Raw genomic sequence first — 12,074 nt, 5'->3', positions numbered from 1 at the left:
ATTATCAGCAACTGAGTTTTAAAGACGTTGAAATCTCTTTTCAGTAGCCTGTCTCTTATAACTGTCAAAAGCTTTGCACGGGTTTTTCACCTATCTACGGCAGAATTGTCCAAACTATGTGGCCCACAGAGTCCCGGTAACTCCGTTCTATTTTCACTTCTATTTCTTATTCGCTGGTTTATCCTGTTTGAATTTTGAGTACTGGAAGATTTGGAAAGTGTTGTTTTTGGTGCTGTCAGCTCATGGATGGATACATTCTAAATCAGAACACGGATATTTTCACTTCAGCTGCTTTAGATATATACAAATTAATGAAAGTTTTGATTTAAACTTTTTATTGGCCTTATGGCCCATGGTAAGTAGTTATATATGGGCTATGAAGACAAAAGAGCTTGGGATATTCCTGCTCTAAAGTATAGGGCAAAGCAAATCTAAATTTAAAGCTCACATTTTATTGCATTTCTGGCTGATGGTATGGTTTTGCACAACTTTTTTTTTTAGAAAGCGTTTTGTTAGTAATTAGGTATTCTGTTATCTTTACTTTTTCTCTCTCTCTGGTTCAGTATTTTCTCCATTGCCATTTCCTGGGCATTTCTTGTTGCATGTGCTGTATTTTTTTCCTGTTCTCTATTATATCCAATTCCAAATTGGAGAAGGATGCATAGGAAAACATGAAAGCCCCAAATTTGAACTCTGGTTTATACACAATTCTTTGGTTATCAACTTAACTACTTCAAAACAAAAAGACATATCCCTTGCACAAGACGTCCCCATAACCAATATAGGAGTTTTATCTCTTTGCATAGTTAGGATCCAGCTTTAGATACCTTGACGAATACCACAAGTAAGAATGTCCTCTCCATGAATGCTTTTTCTGAGTCAAAAGAGATTACCAGGGCAGGTATGCTGATGTTGTTACAGTAGTGAATCCCAGAATCAATGCAGTCACTCGTGGACTCGTCTATACAGACAAAATAGCATACCTCTCAAGAGCTTACATGTTTAATAGCACCAGGGACATGGCAAACTGATGGTAGTTGTTCTGAGGTTTTTTTTCCTGCATCTGATTTCTAATCAGAATATGATATATGGGGATAAAAGCTTTTGTTTATCAAAAAATTGGAATGTGTCTTTATGATTGGTCAGTTTTAGTTGTCATTCACAGAGTGTCTAACGATTTGTCCAGCAGAAGGTGAAGACTCAAACTGCATTTTGGGCATTTAGTTCACCAGTACGAAGTGCACAGACTAGTGCTTTCTAACAGTGCTATTTGGTTGAGCCTCTTTATTCAGGCTGAGGTACATAATGGAAGCTGGGGAGCAAACTCCAAACCCCAAGCTCAATAATGAGGGGTAAGCATGTGTGGGGGAAACTACTTGGAAGCATTTTTAACATACAATCACTGACTTCATGGATGAATTTAGTGTATTTTTGAGAATTATTTTATGTTCTACCTTTTTGTTATTTGTACCACCTATATATTCAGCTAGTTTGGATCTTGAAAAGGCAGCTGTAACCAGTTTTTAAAGAAAATAAATAAATTGAGCAGTGTGACTTTGTGTGGTGGCTGCTGCCTGTTTGCTGCTTTTCATAAACATTTGAGCGATTTAACTGGTTTTGTGTGGTTCCTTGTTACTGATTGGTAGCTCTTAGTACCTGTCTATATTTGACCAAATCAGCATGGTTAACTTAACAGATACTAGTTATCTGATTAAATCAGAATTTGTTTGTGCTTATGGACATATTGAAAATATGACGTGCTGTATACAAGACCTTTAATTTTAAATCTGCTTTTACTAAAAGATGGAAAAAGAAGAGATGGTGGATAGGTTGGAAAATGTGATCTCCAAATAACAGACTCTGCACTCCCTAATTTAGGTCTTGCCGCAACTGGTGTTATGCAGTTGTCAGAATTAATGTGTGTCTGGGCAGATAGATATGGCACATCCATTGTCTAGAATTGCATTAACTGCCATGTCTGGCTTTTATATATTTTAGAGAGGGGAAACTTAAGCTTTTTATTAAAAATAAGAAAATTCAGTTCTTTCTCTATTCTTTCTCCAAAAATGCAGCTCTATTTCATAACTGGAAATTTAAGGAAAGTAGAGGTTCATTTTAAGAGCAACCTCTTGATTTTTGCCAGACTGTAGTTAGGTTTGAATTATACTCTGGGCACAGCTTAAGCATTTGAGTTCTTTGAGTGTTGTCCATATTTACAATATGTGCTGTTCTGCTACATCTGTGCTATCAGCTGATGTTATGTAGATTTTAAAATCTGTACATATTGACATTTTTGGCTTCCTGGTGGCTTCAGATGCAAAATTAGGTTAAACTTCATGACAGCCTAGCTGTCAGATTGAATCCATATGGGTAGGATAGTCTCTCGGCTGCCTGTCCCAGTTACACAGACACATGAACAGGGATATTGTAGCAGTGAATCATTTCAACTTCAATAATCAAAAAAAGCAACTACAGAATTTAAACATTTCCATTTTCTTTTTACATTAAAATCCTTGAGCAACTATTTTACCAAATTTGAAGTAATTTGTAGAACATTCTGCAATTGTCATTAGGTTAACGTTCTATTTTTAATTGAATTGACATACAGGGATTTTAAATGAGAAACTAATTTATTAAGGTGGCCACATTGCTTTTTATCTTATTTATTGGCTTACAAATGACAATGTAGCTCTTCTGTTTGATTGCGTTTGAGACAATCTGGAAAAATGTTTAATCGACATTGTAATTTATTGATCAAATGTTGTACTTTTTTTAAAGTTATACAGTGCTGAAAGCCAAATGATTGAATTTATTTTACAATGCATTTTGTCAGCATTGTGGATCATATTAAAGTAGACTGATATTACCTTGCCAAATATAACTGTCCAAGGTAAATTGAAAAGGATAATCTCTGATATCATTACTGCTATCTAACTAAAGTATTGTTCTGTGAGAGAATATAGTTAACCTACAGAGAATGATGTATTGTGATACCATCCAGCTTGGAAACTGACATGCCAGGCAGGCACAGGTCACTGAATGCCACTGTGCCAAAGCTATCACAAGAGAAGGATCAAGAGCAACTGGTCCATTTCATGTTTAATTTTTAAAAATATTTTGTGCTCAAAGTGAGGGATGTTGGTACTGGAGAACAGAATTCTTGACAATTCAAGCACCCAGTGCCAGCATTAAACACTCCCAGGTCATAGATAGCACAGCTGGATTCAGAATAAAGCTCTCTCTAACTCTGCCCCAGCATTCCACTCCAAATTAATTCAATCCCTCTTGCACCAGTGTAGACATTTTATTCTATTTCCTCTGAGTGAGAATTAGGAACAATTTTGTGTTAGAACTGGATTGTCCAAACTCATTTCACATAGGACTGTTATAGCCAACAACCACAGGAGACTTTTTACACATCAGTCTAGGCTAAATTTGAATTCAGGTCCCAGAGGTGAAAATCCAGTGTTAACAACAACAACTTGCATTTATATAGCACCTTTAACTTAGTAAAACGTCCCAAGGTGCTTCAAAGGAGCGATTATCAAACAAAATTTGACACCCAGCCAGATACGGCGATATTAGGACAGGTGATCAAAAGCTTGGCCGAAGAGGTGGGTTTTAAGGAGCATCTTAAAGGAGGAGAGCGAGGCGGAGAGGTTTCGGGAGGGAATTCCTGAGCTTAGAACCTAGGCAGCTGAAGGCAGGACTGCTAATGATGGAGCGATTAAAATCAGGGATGCGCAAGAGGCCAGAATTGGAGGAGTGCAGAGATCTCAAAGGGTTGTAGGGCTGGAGGTCACAGAGATAAGGAGGGGCGAGGCCATTGGAGGGATTTGAAAATAAGGATGAGAATTTTAAAATCGAGGCATTCCCAGACCAGGAGCCAGTGTAGGTCGGTGAGCACAGGAGTGATGGGTGAACTGGACTTGGTGTGAGCTAGTATACAGGCTGCAGAGTTTTGGATGAGCTCAAGTTTATGGAGGGTGAAGGTTTAACTCACTGTGCCATCCAGTTCCTCTCCTGTTTTATTTAATACTGTTCTAAATTAGTTTTCCATTCAAAAGAGTAGTGCAGAGCTTGTGCTGAAATGACAAATAAAATAAATGAAATTGTTTTATGAGTGGTATAACCTGAAATCTGCCCACATTCCAACTATCACACAGGCACAAATATTACCCCCCCATCTCACCTTTTCCCATGTATAAATAGCATGTAACACAATGTTTGGCATTTAGTTCATTTAAAAAGTACAAAAGTGTTAATGATTTTTTTTTAAATTCATTCATTCTCGGGATGTGGGCATCACTGGCAATGCCAGCATTTATTGCCCATCCCTAGTTTCCCTTGAGAAGGTGGTGGTGGGCTTTCTCTTGAACCGCTGCAATCTGTGTGGTGAAGGTGCTCCAACAGTGCTGTTAAAGATAGGGAGTTCCAGGATTTTGACCCAGCGATTATACATCCAAGTCAGGATGGTGAGTGACTTGGAGGGGAACTTGGAGGTGGTGGTGTTCCCATGTGCCTGTAGCCTTTGCCTTTCTATGTGGGGGGGTCACAAGTTTGGGAGATACTGCCAAACAAGCCATGGTGACTTGCTGCAGTGCATCCTGTAGATAAGATACACTGCAGCCTCGATACGCCAATGGTGGAGGGAGTGTATGTTTAAACCAGTGGATGGAAGCTGATCAAGCGGGCTGCTTTGACCTGGACAAAGTCAAGCTTCTTGAGTGCTGTTCAAGTTGCACTCATCCATGCGAATGGAGAATATTCCATTGAGAATCCCTACGTGGTCAGTTTTCGGTAAAATATTAAAATGTCTACGTGGCAAAGAAGCAGAATGCAAAATGGTTAGAAAGGGTTAATTAGTTAGTAACTGAGATTGATACAAGTGGCCTGGCCCTCCTGCTGGGCCATATGTTTGCTTCGTCAGCAGGGTTGCATGGTCTTAGCAATGTAGAGTCTTTGATGTGAGTCAAGGACTGGTCTGAATGTCTCCATGTTTATGGCAGATCAATATAGGTAACGAGCTTAGCCAAAGTTGAAGGACATTCCAGGTTGGGAGATAAGGAACAGAAGGAACAGGGAAGAACATTCTAAGTTGGAAAGTGAGGAAGTTATCCCCTTTGATGTCTAACAGCAGCATGATCAGCACATGGACGATTTATGATTGGCCGGAAATAATGTAACCTCGCATGGCAACCTATGCCCGGCTTATGATTGGTGTTGACCCTCGTTAAGTATGTTCCAACCCTATTGATTTGTATAAAAACGTGTGGATTTCTGTATGTTTTTGTTCTTGCTCTGCCAGCATAGAGGGACTCTATCAGGAGTCCAAATCAATGCTGCAGACTAAGAACCCTGCTATTAAAGATGTGTTGAACTTTAAAATGTATTCGACTTCAGTTATTACTGAACCAGACTGAGGGGAAAGAATCCGGATCGTCACCATCACACTCCTAACTTGTGTCTTGTAGGTGGTAGAGGCTTTGGGAAGTCAAGAGGTGAACCACTCGCTGCAGAATACCCAGCCTCTGACCTGCTCTAGTAGCCAGGGCATTTATGTGGTTAGTCCAGTTGAATTTCTAGTCAATGGTGACCCCCTCCCCCCCAGGATGTTGATGGTGGGTGGACTTGGTGATGATAATGTTATTGAATGTCATGGAAAGGTAGTAAGGTGCTCTCTTGTTGGAGATGGCCATTGTCTGGTACTTGTATGGCATGAATGTTAGTTGACATTTATCAGCCGCAGCCTGCTGCATGCAGGCATGGACTGCTTCATTATTTGAGAAATTGCATTAATGAAGCAGTCCATTTCATCCTCCCTGGTTAATTAGATTACAACATTTGAGTGTCCATTGACCCTTTACACATTGGTAAAAAGAGATAGGATTTCATCCTAAAACATAACCTCTATTTCCCACTGTGAACTAGTCAACCTAAAGTGATACTCTGTAAATGAGATCTGATTCAAATGCATGTGAATACTTGTTAGTGTAAACTCCCAACAGGACTTGCATCCTAAACCCCTGCCAGTCATCCTGTACCATCTGCTTGAACATTTTAGTATATTTGTTTAAGCAAGTCTATGCATCTGCCTACCTAACAACTTGATTTTATATTTTTTTTTTAAATTCATGAAGTAATGCGTATTTTAGTAGAGCTAATAAATAAAGTATCTCTACCAAATTTGAACTTGCATACTTGAATGCTGATCATAAACAAACGTGCTAGATTATAGGGGAGAATAAAAAAATTTACATGTGTGGCCCATTGGTACTTATACTAACCAGAACAGAACAGATTTCACATCATGATTGTCAACCAACCTAAATAGGAATATTGAATTGTAGGATGCAGCATATTGGGGGAGGGGGAAGAGGAGAAGAGTCCAAATCTGTGGGTCAGTAATAGTGTTTAAAGTGGATAATTATTCTTAGGATTCCTTTGGCATAATCAATATTAGGGCTAGTACAAGTTTTGTAATTGCAAGAGTCTGTCACTAATAAACATTGCATTTTGTATATTTTATTTAGAAGTGTACATTAATAGATGATGAGAGTCAATCGGTATGACCAGACTTGCCATTGTATCTTTCTCCTTTTCCAGCTCGCATAGCTGTCTGCCCATTGTCTTTTTCCATGCGGATCATCTTATATATAGTCCCACCATATTAGCTTCTGCACTCTGTTTCCCCCCCACCACCAAAACCACCACCAACTTTAGACTTATTCCATCAATGGGAAGAGGATGGTGATCAGATTTTGTTTGGGTAATAGTTTGCAGGAACAGTGCTCTTTCATTTTTATATAGTGCACAAGAGTGACAGCATATTATTGTATCATACATCATTGCCACGACCTGATTTTTGATGGAATATAATTTTGTATTTGTTGTATTTATATTTTTATTCTGATTTCTGTGTAGCTGAACAATGCAGAGGGACTGAGTGATGATGAGATTCCATCAGATGTAGATTTGAATGATTCTTTCTTCACAGAAGAACTGGGGCAATCAGGTAAATGGGAAAATTACATTTTTGTAGAACGTACCTGCGGGCAATAACTCTCCTCAGCAACTCTTAGCCAATTTCCTGTATTCACTGTTTCAATTGATATGTTCCACAATCAACTGAAAGACAAAATAATGTTCAAACTAATATTTTAAACATTATAAACTTTAGTGCTCCTTCTGGCAAGCCCCTTCAAATCCTCTTGAAAGTAAGAAAATAGATTATCATAAATGTGTTGGCACACAAGTTACTTCTGCTTATAAAGCATTGTTTAGTAATAAATATGAGGGTGACTAGTCTACTATGATTTTATATTAAATGTTAATAGCAGAATCTTTATCTAAACATGTCATTAAGGTTCTATGGTAGATGCAACTCAAAATTATCTTGCATGTAAATTTTTAACTCAGCAGCTGTATTTACTGCTGTGTGACTAAATCTGAACCTACAAGAAAGAAGTAATTTTTCTATTTTGAAAGGTGTGACAATCTGGTTAGATGTGTGTAAATTTTAGTGTGCACATACATACACTTCAGTGGGATACAGGTCCCTTTCTAAAGTGGAGCAGTGATTTAGGGATTATTTCTTGCTGTTAAACAGCTTGTTTGACTGTATAGTTTTATTGTCAGATGAATATGCACTTTATACATCCAGTGTTGAGTTACACCACGTAATAGGTATGATTTGCGGAATAAGATAATTATTCCATTCTTTTTGTACGCAAACTTTCATATTCATCAGTCATGTCTGAATTATCAGGATGGGGGTCTAGAGGATTTTGTACTTGCTATGAGATTGAGATATTGGTATCAGACTAGTGCTGCTAAATAATGCCATATTTATGGTTTTCATTCTGTTCCCAGAAAAACAATAAAAATGATACTCTAGGCAGATTTGATATCTGGACAGATTAGCATCATTTTTTTTGAAATTTATTTCTGATTGTATTATGTTTACCTGCTTAACAATAATATTCACTGCATCTCACAATTCATTGTGTGAAGCGCTTTGGTAAGATATTTCAAAAAATAATAAATACTGTTTATTCAACCAAAGTTGTAATGCTGAACAAATCTCTCATTTTTTCTCGTAGCACTGCAGCAGAAGAAAATAAACAAAAAAATCAAAAAGTTAACAGATAAACAGCTGACACCGGAAGAGGAAGCTGATTTAGAAAAGGAAAAGGTCAGAAATGCGCCTTGTTGAAAATTTTCACTACATAATGTATATTAATATGAGTGAGATATCTTATGGTTGAGAAATTAAACTGAGGCCCCGTCTGCCCTGTAAGTTTACATTAATGATCTCATGACAACTTTTGAAGAAGAGCAAGGGATTTTTTTCCAGTGCCCTGTCAACATTTATCCCTCAACCAACACCACCAAAATTGATTATCTGGTCATTTATCTAATTGCTGTTTGTGGGACCTTGCTGTGTGCAAAGGCTGCCGCATTTCCTTACATTGCAACAGTGACCACATTTCAAAAGTATTTCATTGGCTGTGAAACACTTTTGGACCTTCTGAGGTCGGGAAAGGTACTATATAAAATGCAACTCCTCCCTCCCACCTTCCCTTTCCCTCCCTCCTTTCCCCTTCCCTCCTTTCCCCTTCCCTCCTTTCCCCTTCCCTCCTTTCCCCTTCCCTCCTTTCCCCTTCCCTCCTTTCCCCTTCCCTCCCCCCCCCCCTTCCCCTTCCCCTTCCCTTTCCCTCCCCTCCTTCCCCTTCCCTTTCCCTCCCTCCCATTAAACGGCTATGACATTTTTATCCAAGCTGTCTGTCTACAGGGAAGTGTCGAGAAAATTAACAATTAAATGTAAGATTAAAATGCATAGTATGCAGGGAAAATAATTTACATGCTGGTCAAGCTTTGCTTTTTTGTTTCTTCACCTTTCTCTGCTTTTTCTTCCATTTCTTCTATCTTTTCTGACTTTCCTGCCTTGGGTGGATTGTGGTGATTCTTGTGCCTCACTTGCACCTACAACAGGAGGAACTGGTGATAATTCCACTTGACTTTTCAAAATCCTTGCTGACCTTGAAAAGTGGTTAGGATCTAGAGCAATGTAAACACTTGACAGCTAGCATGGTTTAACATCTGGACTAACAGCGAGAATCATCTTAAGGGGATTTCGATACACCTGGGCCCTCTGCCTCTTTTCCGTGCATTAGTTACTTTTTGCCTTAATTAGCAAATTTACAAATTATTGAATTGTTCTGTGAATAATGTTTAGTCAACTTACACCACCAAATATTTCATTATCAGGCTAAAATGTCTTTACTTATGATGGACGATGAAGAGGAAGACCGAAGACATTTCAATTATGACAAAATAGTGGAACAGCAGAACCTTAGCAAGAAGAAAAAGAAGAAATTAATTAAAAAGCAGGGGCTCCTAGAAGAAGACCATTTCCAGGTAATTATTATTCATTTCACAGTACAATGCTCAAGATTACTTTGTGATCAAGATTAACCATACCCAGATATGGCATCTTACTTTGAATCATATTTTTATTTGTCATAAATATAAAAGTCCAGCTGCGGATGCTGATGTGAGGTTGGTGTTAAAATAAATTGACAAGACAATGCAGCAGGATGGTGCACGTTGAATCTGACTCGGAAGTTTTAAAACTTGTCCGTAAAACTTCTGATCACCGTCTATAGCACCATTTCTGCTGTGTTGCCAGTTAAGGGGAGGGAAAGATAGATAGGACTGAGGGTGGGTGGGCCTACGGCATGGAGGATAAAGACCATTGTGGTTCCTGGTTGGAATCTGTCAGCTGCTGGTACATTTCTGATGTGGTAATTAGGGACCGTAACCACCACTGATGGGTTTTTTTTGTTTCTACCCCATACACTCCCATTGATTGGCCTCTGCAACTTCATTAGTTGACAGCTTTGTCAATTAAATGTTTCAGATGAATGAAGAAGCATAGAAATGACTGGACACAACAACCATTACAGGCACAATTCTACCCACACAAAGACAATTCTATTATAGTTCAAGTAAACACTGTCCTTAAACCTTTGTCTAATTTGGTAGAGTACATTTCTCCTATAAGCCCATCTAGTATATTTTCAATGGTATAATGTGGTATAATTGATGTGTCACAAGCCAGAATGATTTGTACAGTAGCCTACAAGAAAATAAGAACACAAGAAACAGGAGTAGGCCAAATGGCCCCTCGAGCCTGCTCCGCCATTCAATAAGATCATGACTGATCTTCAACCTCAACTCCGCTTTCCTGCCCTTTCCCCATATCCCTTGATTGCCTTAGAGTCCAAAAATCTATCTCTCTCAGCCTTGAACATATTCAGCGACTCAGCATCCACAGCCCTCTAGGGTAGAGAATTCCAAAGATTCACAACCCTCTGAGTGAAGAAATTCCTCCTTGTCTCAGTTTTAAATGGCCGACACCTTATCCTGAGAATATGCTCCCTAGGTCTAGATTCTCCAGACAGGGGAAACAATCTCTCAGTATTGACCCTGTCAAGCCCCCTCAGAATCTTGGATGTTTCAATGAGATCACCTCTCATTCTTCTAAACTCCAGAGAGTATAGGCCCATTCTACTCAAAATGCATCTGCAGCTCTCGGCAGACCTTATACAACATACTTGTTGGATTCTATAGGGTAAATATAGAGAAACTATCTCTTCTGGTGGGGAAATCTAGAACAAGAGGGCATAAATATAAAAGTCTGGTCTCTGTTGTGTAGTGGGGGACTGCTGTTCAGCAAGGGCCCTTGAGTATACCTTTTTAATTGAAGTGAAATTGGTGGGATTCATTTAATTTGAATTAATTAGTTAAAGGGTAAGTCATGTCAGGACAGCCCAGCCCTGTGTTATGCTCTTCCTGCTCTTTGTGGGAAATCAGGGACCCTTCCGGTGTCCCTGACGACCATGTGTGCGGGAAATGCATCCAGCTGCAGCTACTGACAAACCGCATTGCGGCACTGGAGCTGCGGATGGATTCATTAAGGAGCATTCGCGATGCTGAGAACGTCGTGGATAGCACGTTTAGTGAGGTGGTCACACCGCAGGTAAAGGTTGTACAGGCAGGAAGTAATTGGGTGACCACCAGGCAGAGTAAGAAGAGCAGGCAGGCAGTGCAGGGGTCCCCTGTGGCCGTCCCCCTCTCAAACAAATATACCGCTTTGGATATTGTTGAGGGGGATGACTTATCAGGGGAAGGCAGCAGCAGCCAACTTCCTGGCACCAGGGGTAGCTCTGCTGCACAGGCTGGGAGGAAAAAGAGTGGAAGAGCTATAGTGGTAGGGGATTCTATCGTAAGGGGAACAGACAGGCGTTTCTGTGGCCGTAAACGTGACTCCAGGATGGTTTGTTGCCTCCCTGGTGCCAGGGTCATGGATGTCACTGAGCGGCTTCAGGGCATTCTCAAGGGGGAGGGTGAGCAGGCAGAGGTCGTGGTCCACATTGGGACCAACGACATAGGTAGGAAGGGAGATGAGGTCCTGCATCAAGAATTTAGGGAGCTAGGTAGCAGATTAAAGAGCAGGACCTCAAAGGTTGTAATCTCTGGATTACTCCCAGTGCCACGGGCTAGTGAGTCTCGAAATAGGAGGACAGAACAGATGAATGCGTGGCTAAAGAGTTGGTGCAGGAGGGAGGGTTTCAGTTTCCTGGATCACTAGGCCTGCTTCTGGGGAAGGTGGGACTTGTACAAGTCGGACGGGTTGCATCTGAACCAGAGCGGGACAAATATCCTTGCGGGGAGGTTTGCTAGCACTGTTGGGGGGGGTTTAAACTAACTTGGCAGGGGGATGGGATACAGAGTGGAGCTACAATAGGGGGTGATGTGCAGCCAAATATAGAGAAAAAAACAAGTCAGCTTGGAAGACAGGGCAAATATGTGAGGGCAAGGCTGGATGGCATCTATTTTAATGCAAGGAGTCTTGCGAATAAGGTGGATGAACTGAAGGTGTTGATAAACACATGGGAGTATGATATTGTTGCTGTCACAGAGACATGGTTGAGGGAGGGGCAAGACTGGCAGCTCAATATTCCGGGGTACAGAATCTTCAGGCGAGACAGAGGGGGAGGTATAAGAGG

At 40.2% G+C, this 12,074-nt stretch overlaps 1 protein-coding gene across 1 annotated transcript in view; it reads left to right on the top strand.

The window, feature by feature from the left end:
* esf1 (ESF1, nucleolar pre-rRNA processing protein, homolog (S. cerevisiae)) overlaps positions 1 to 12,074 on the top strand; it is a 45,560-nt gene that overhangs the window by 27,220 nt on the left and 6,266 nt on the right. The window contains exons 11-13 of the mRNA XM_067989464.1: positions 6,925 to 7,015; positions 8,103 to 8,194; positions 9,271 to 9,420. Of these exons, the coding sequence (XP_067845565.1) occupies positions 6,925 to 7,015; positions 8,103 to 8,194; positions 9,271 to 9,420 (333 nt within the window). The remainder of the gene's footprint in view (positions 1 to 6,924; positions 7,016 to 8,102; positions 8,195 to 9,270; positions 9,421 to 12,074) is intronic.

The sequence above is a fragment of the Heptranchias perlo genome, chromosome 8, assembly GCF_035084215.1.
Source record: "Heptranchias perlo isolate sHepPer1 chromosome 8, sHepPer1.hap1, whole genome shotgun sequence".
Taxonomy (NCBI): Eukaryota; Metazoa; Chordata; class Chondrichthyes; order Hexanchiformes; family Hexanchidae; genus Heptranchias; species Heptranchias perlo.
Note: the sequence above shows the minus strand (reverse complement) of the source record. Positions and strands in the feature narration are given on the sequence as shown.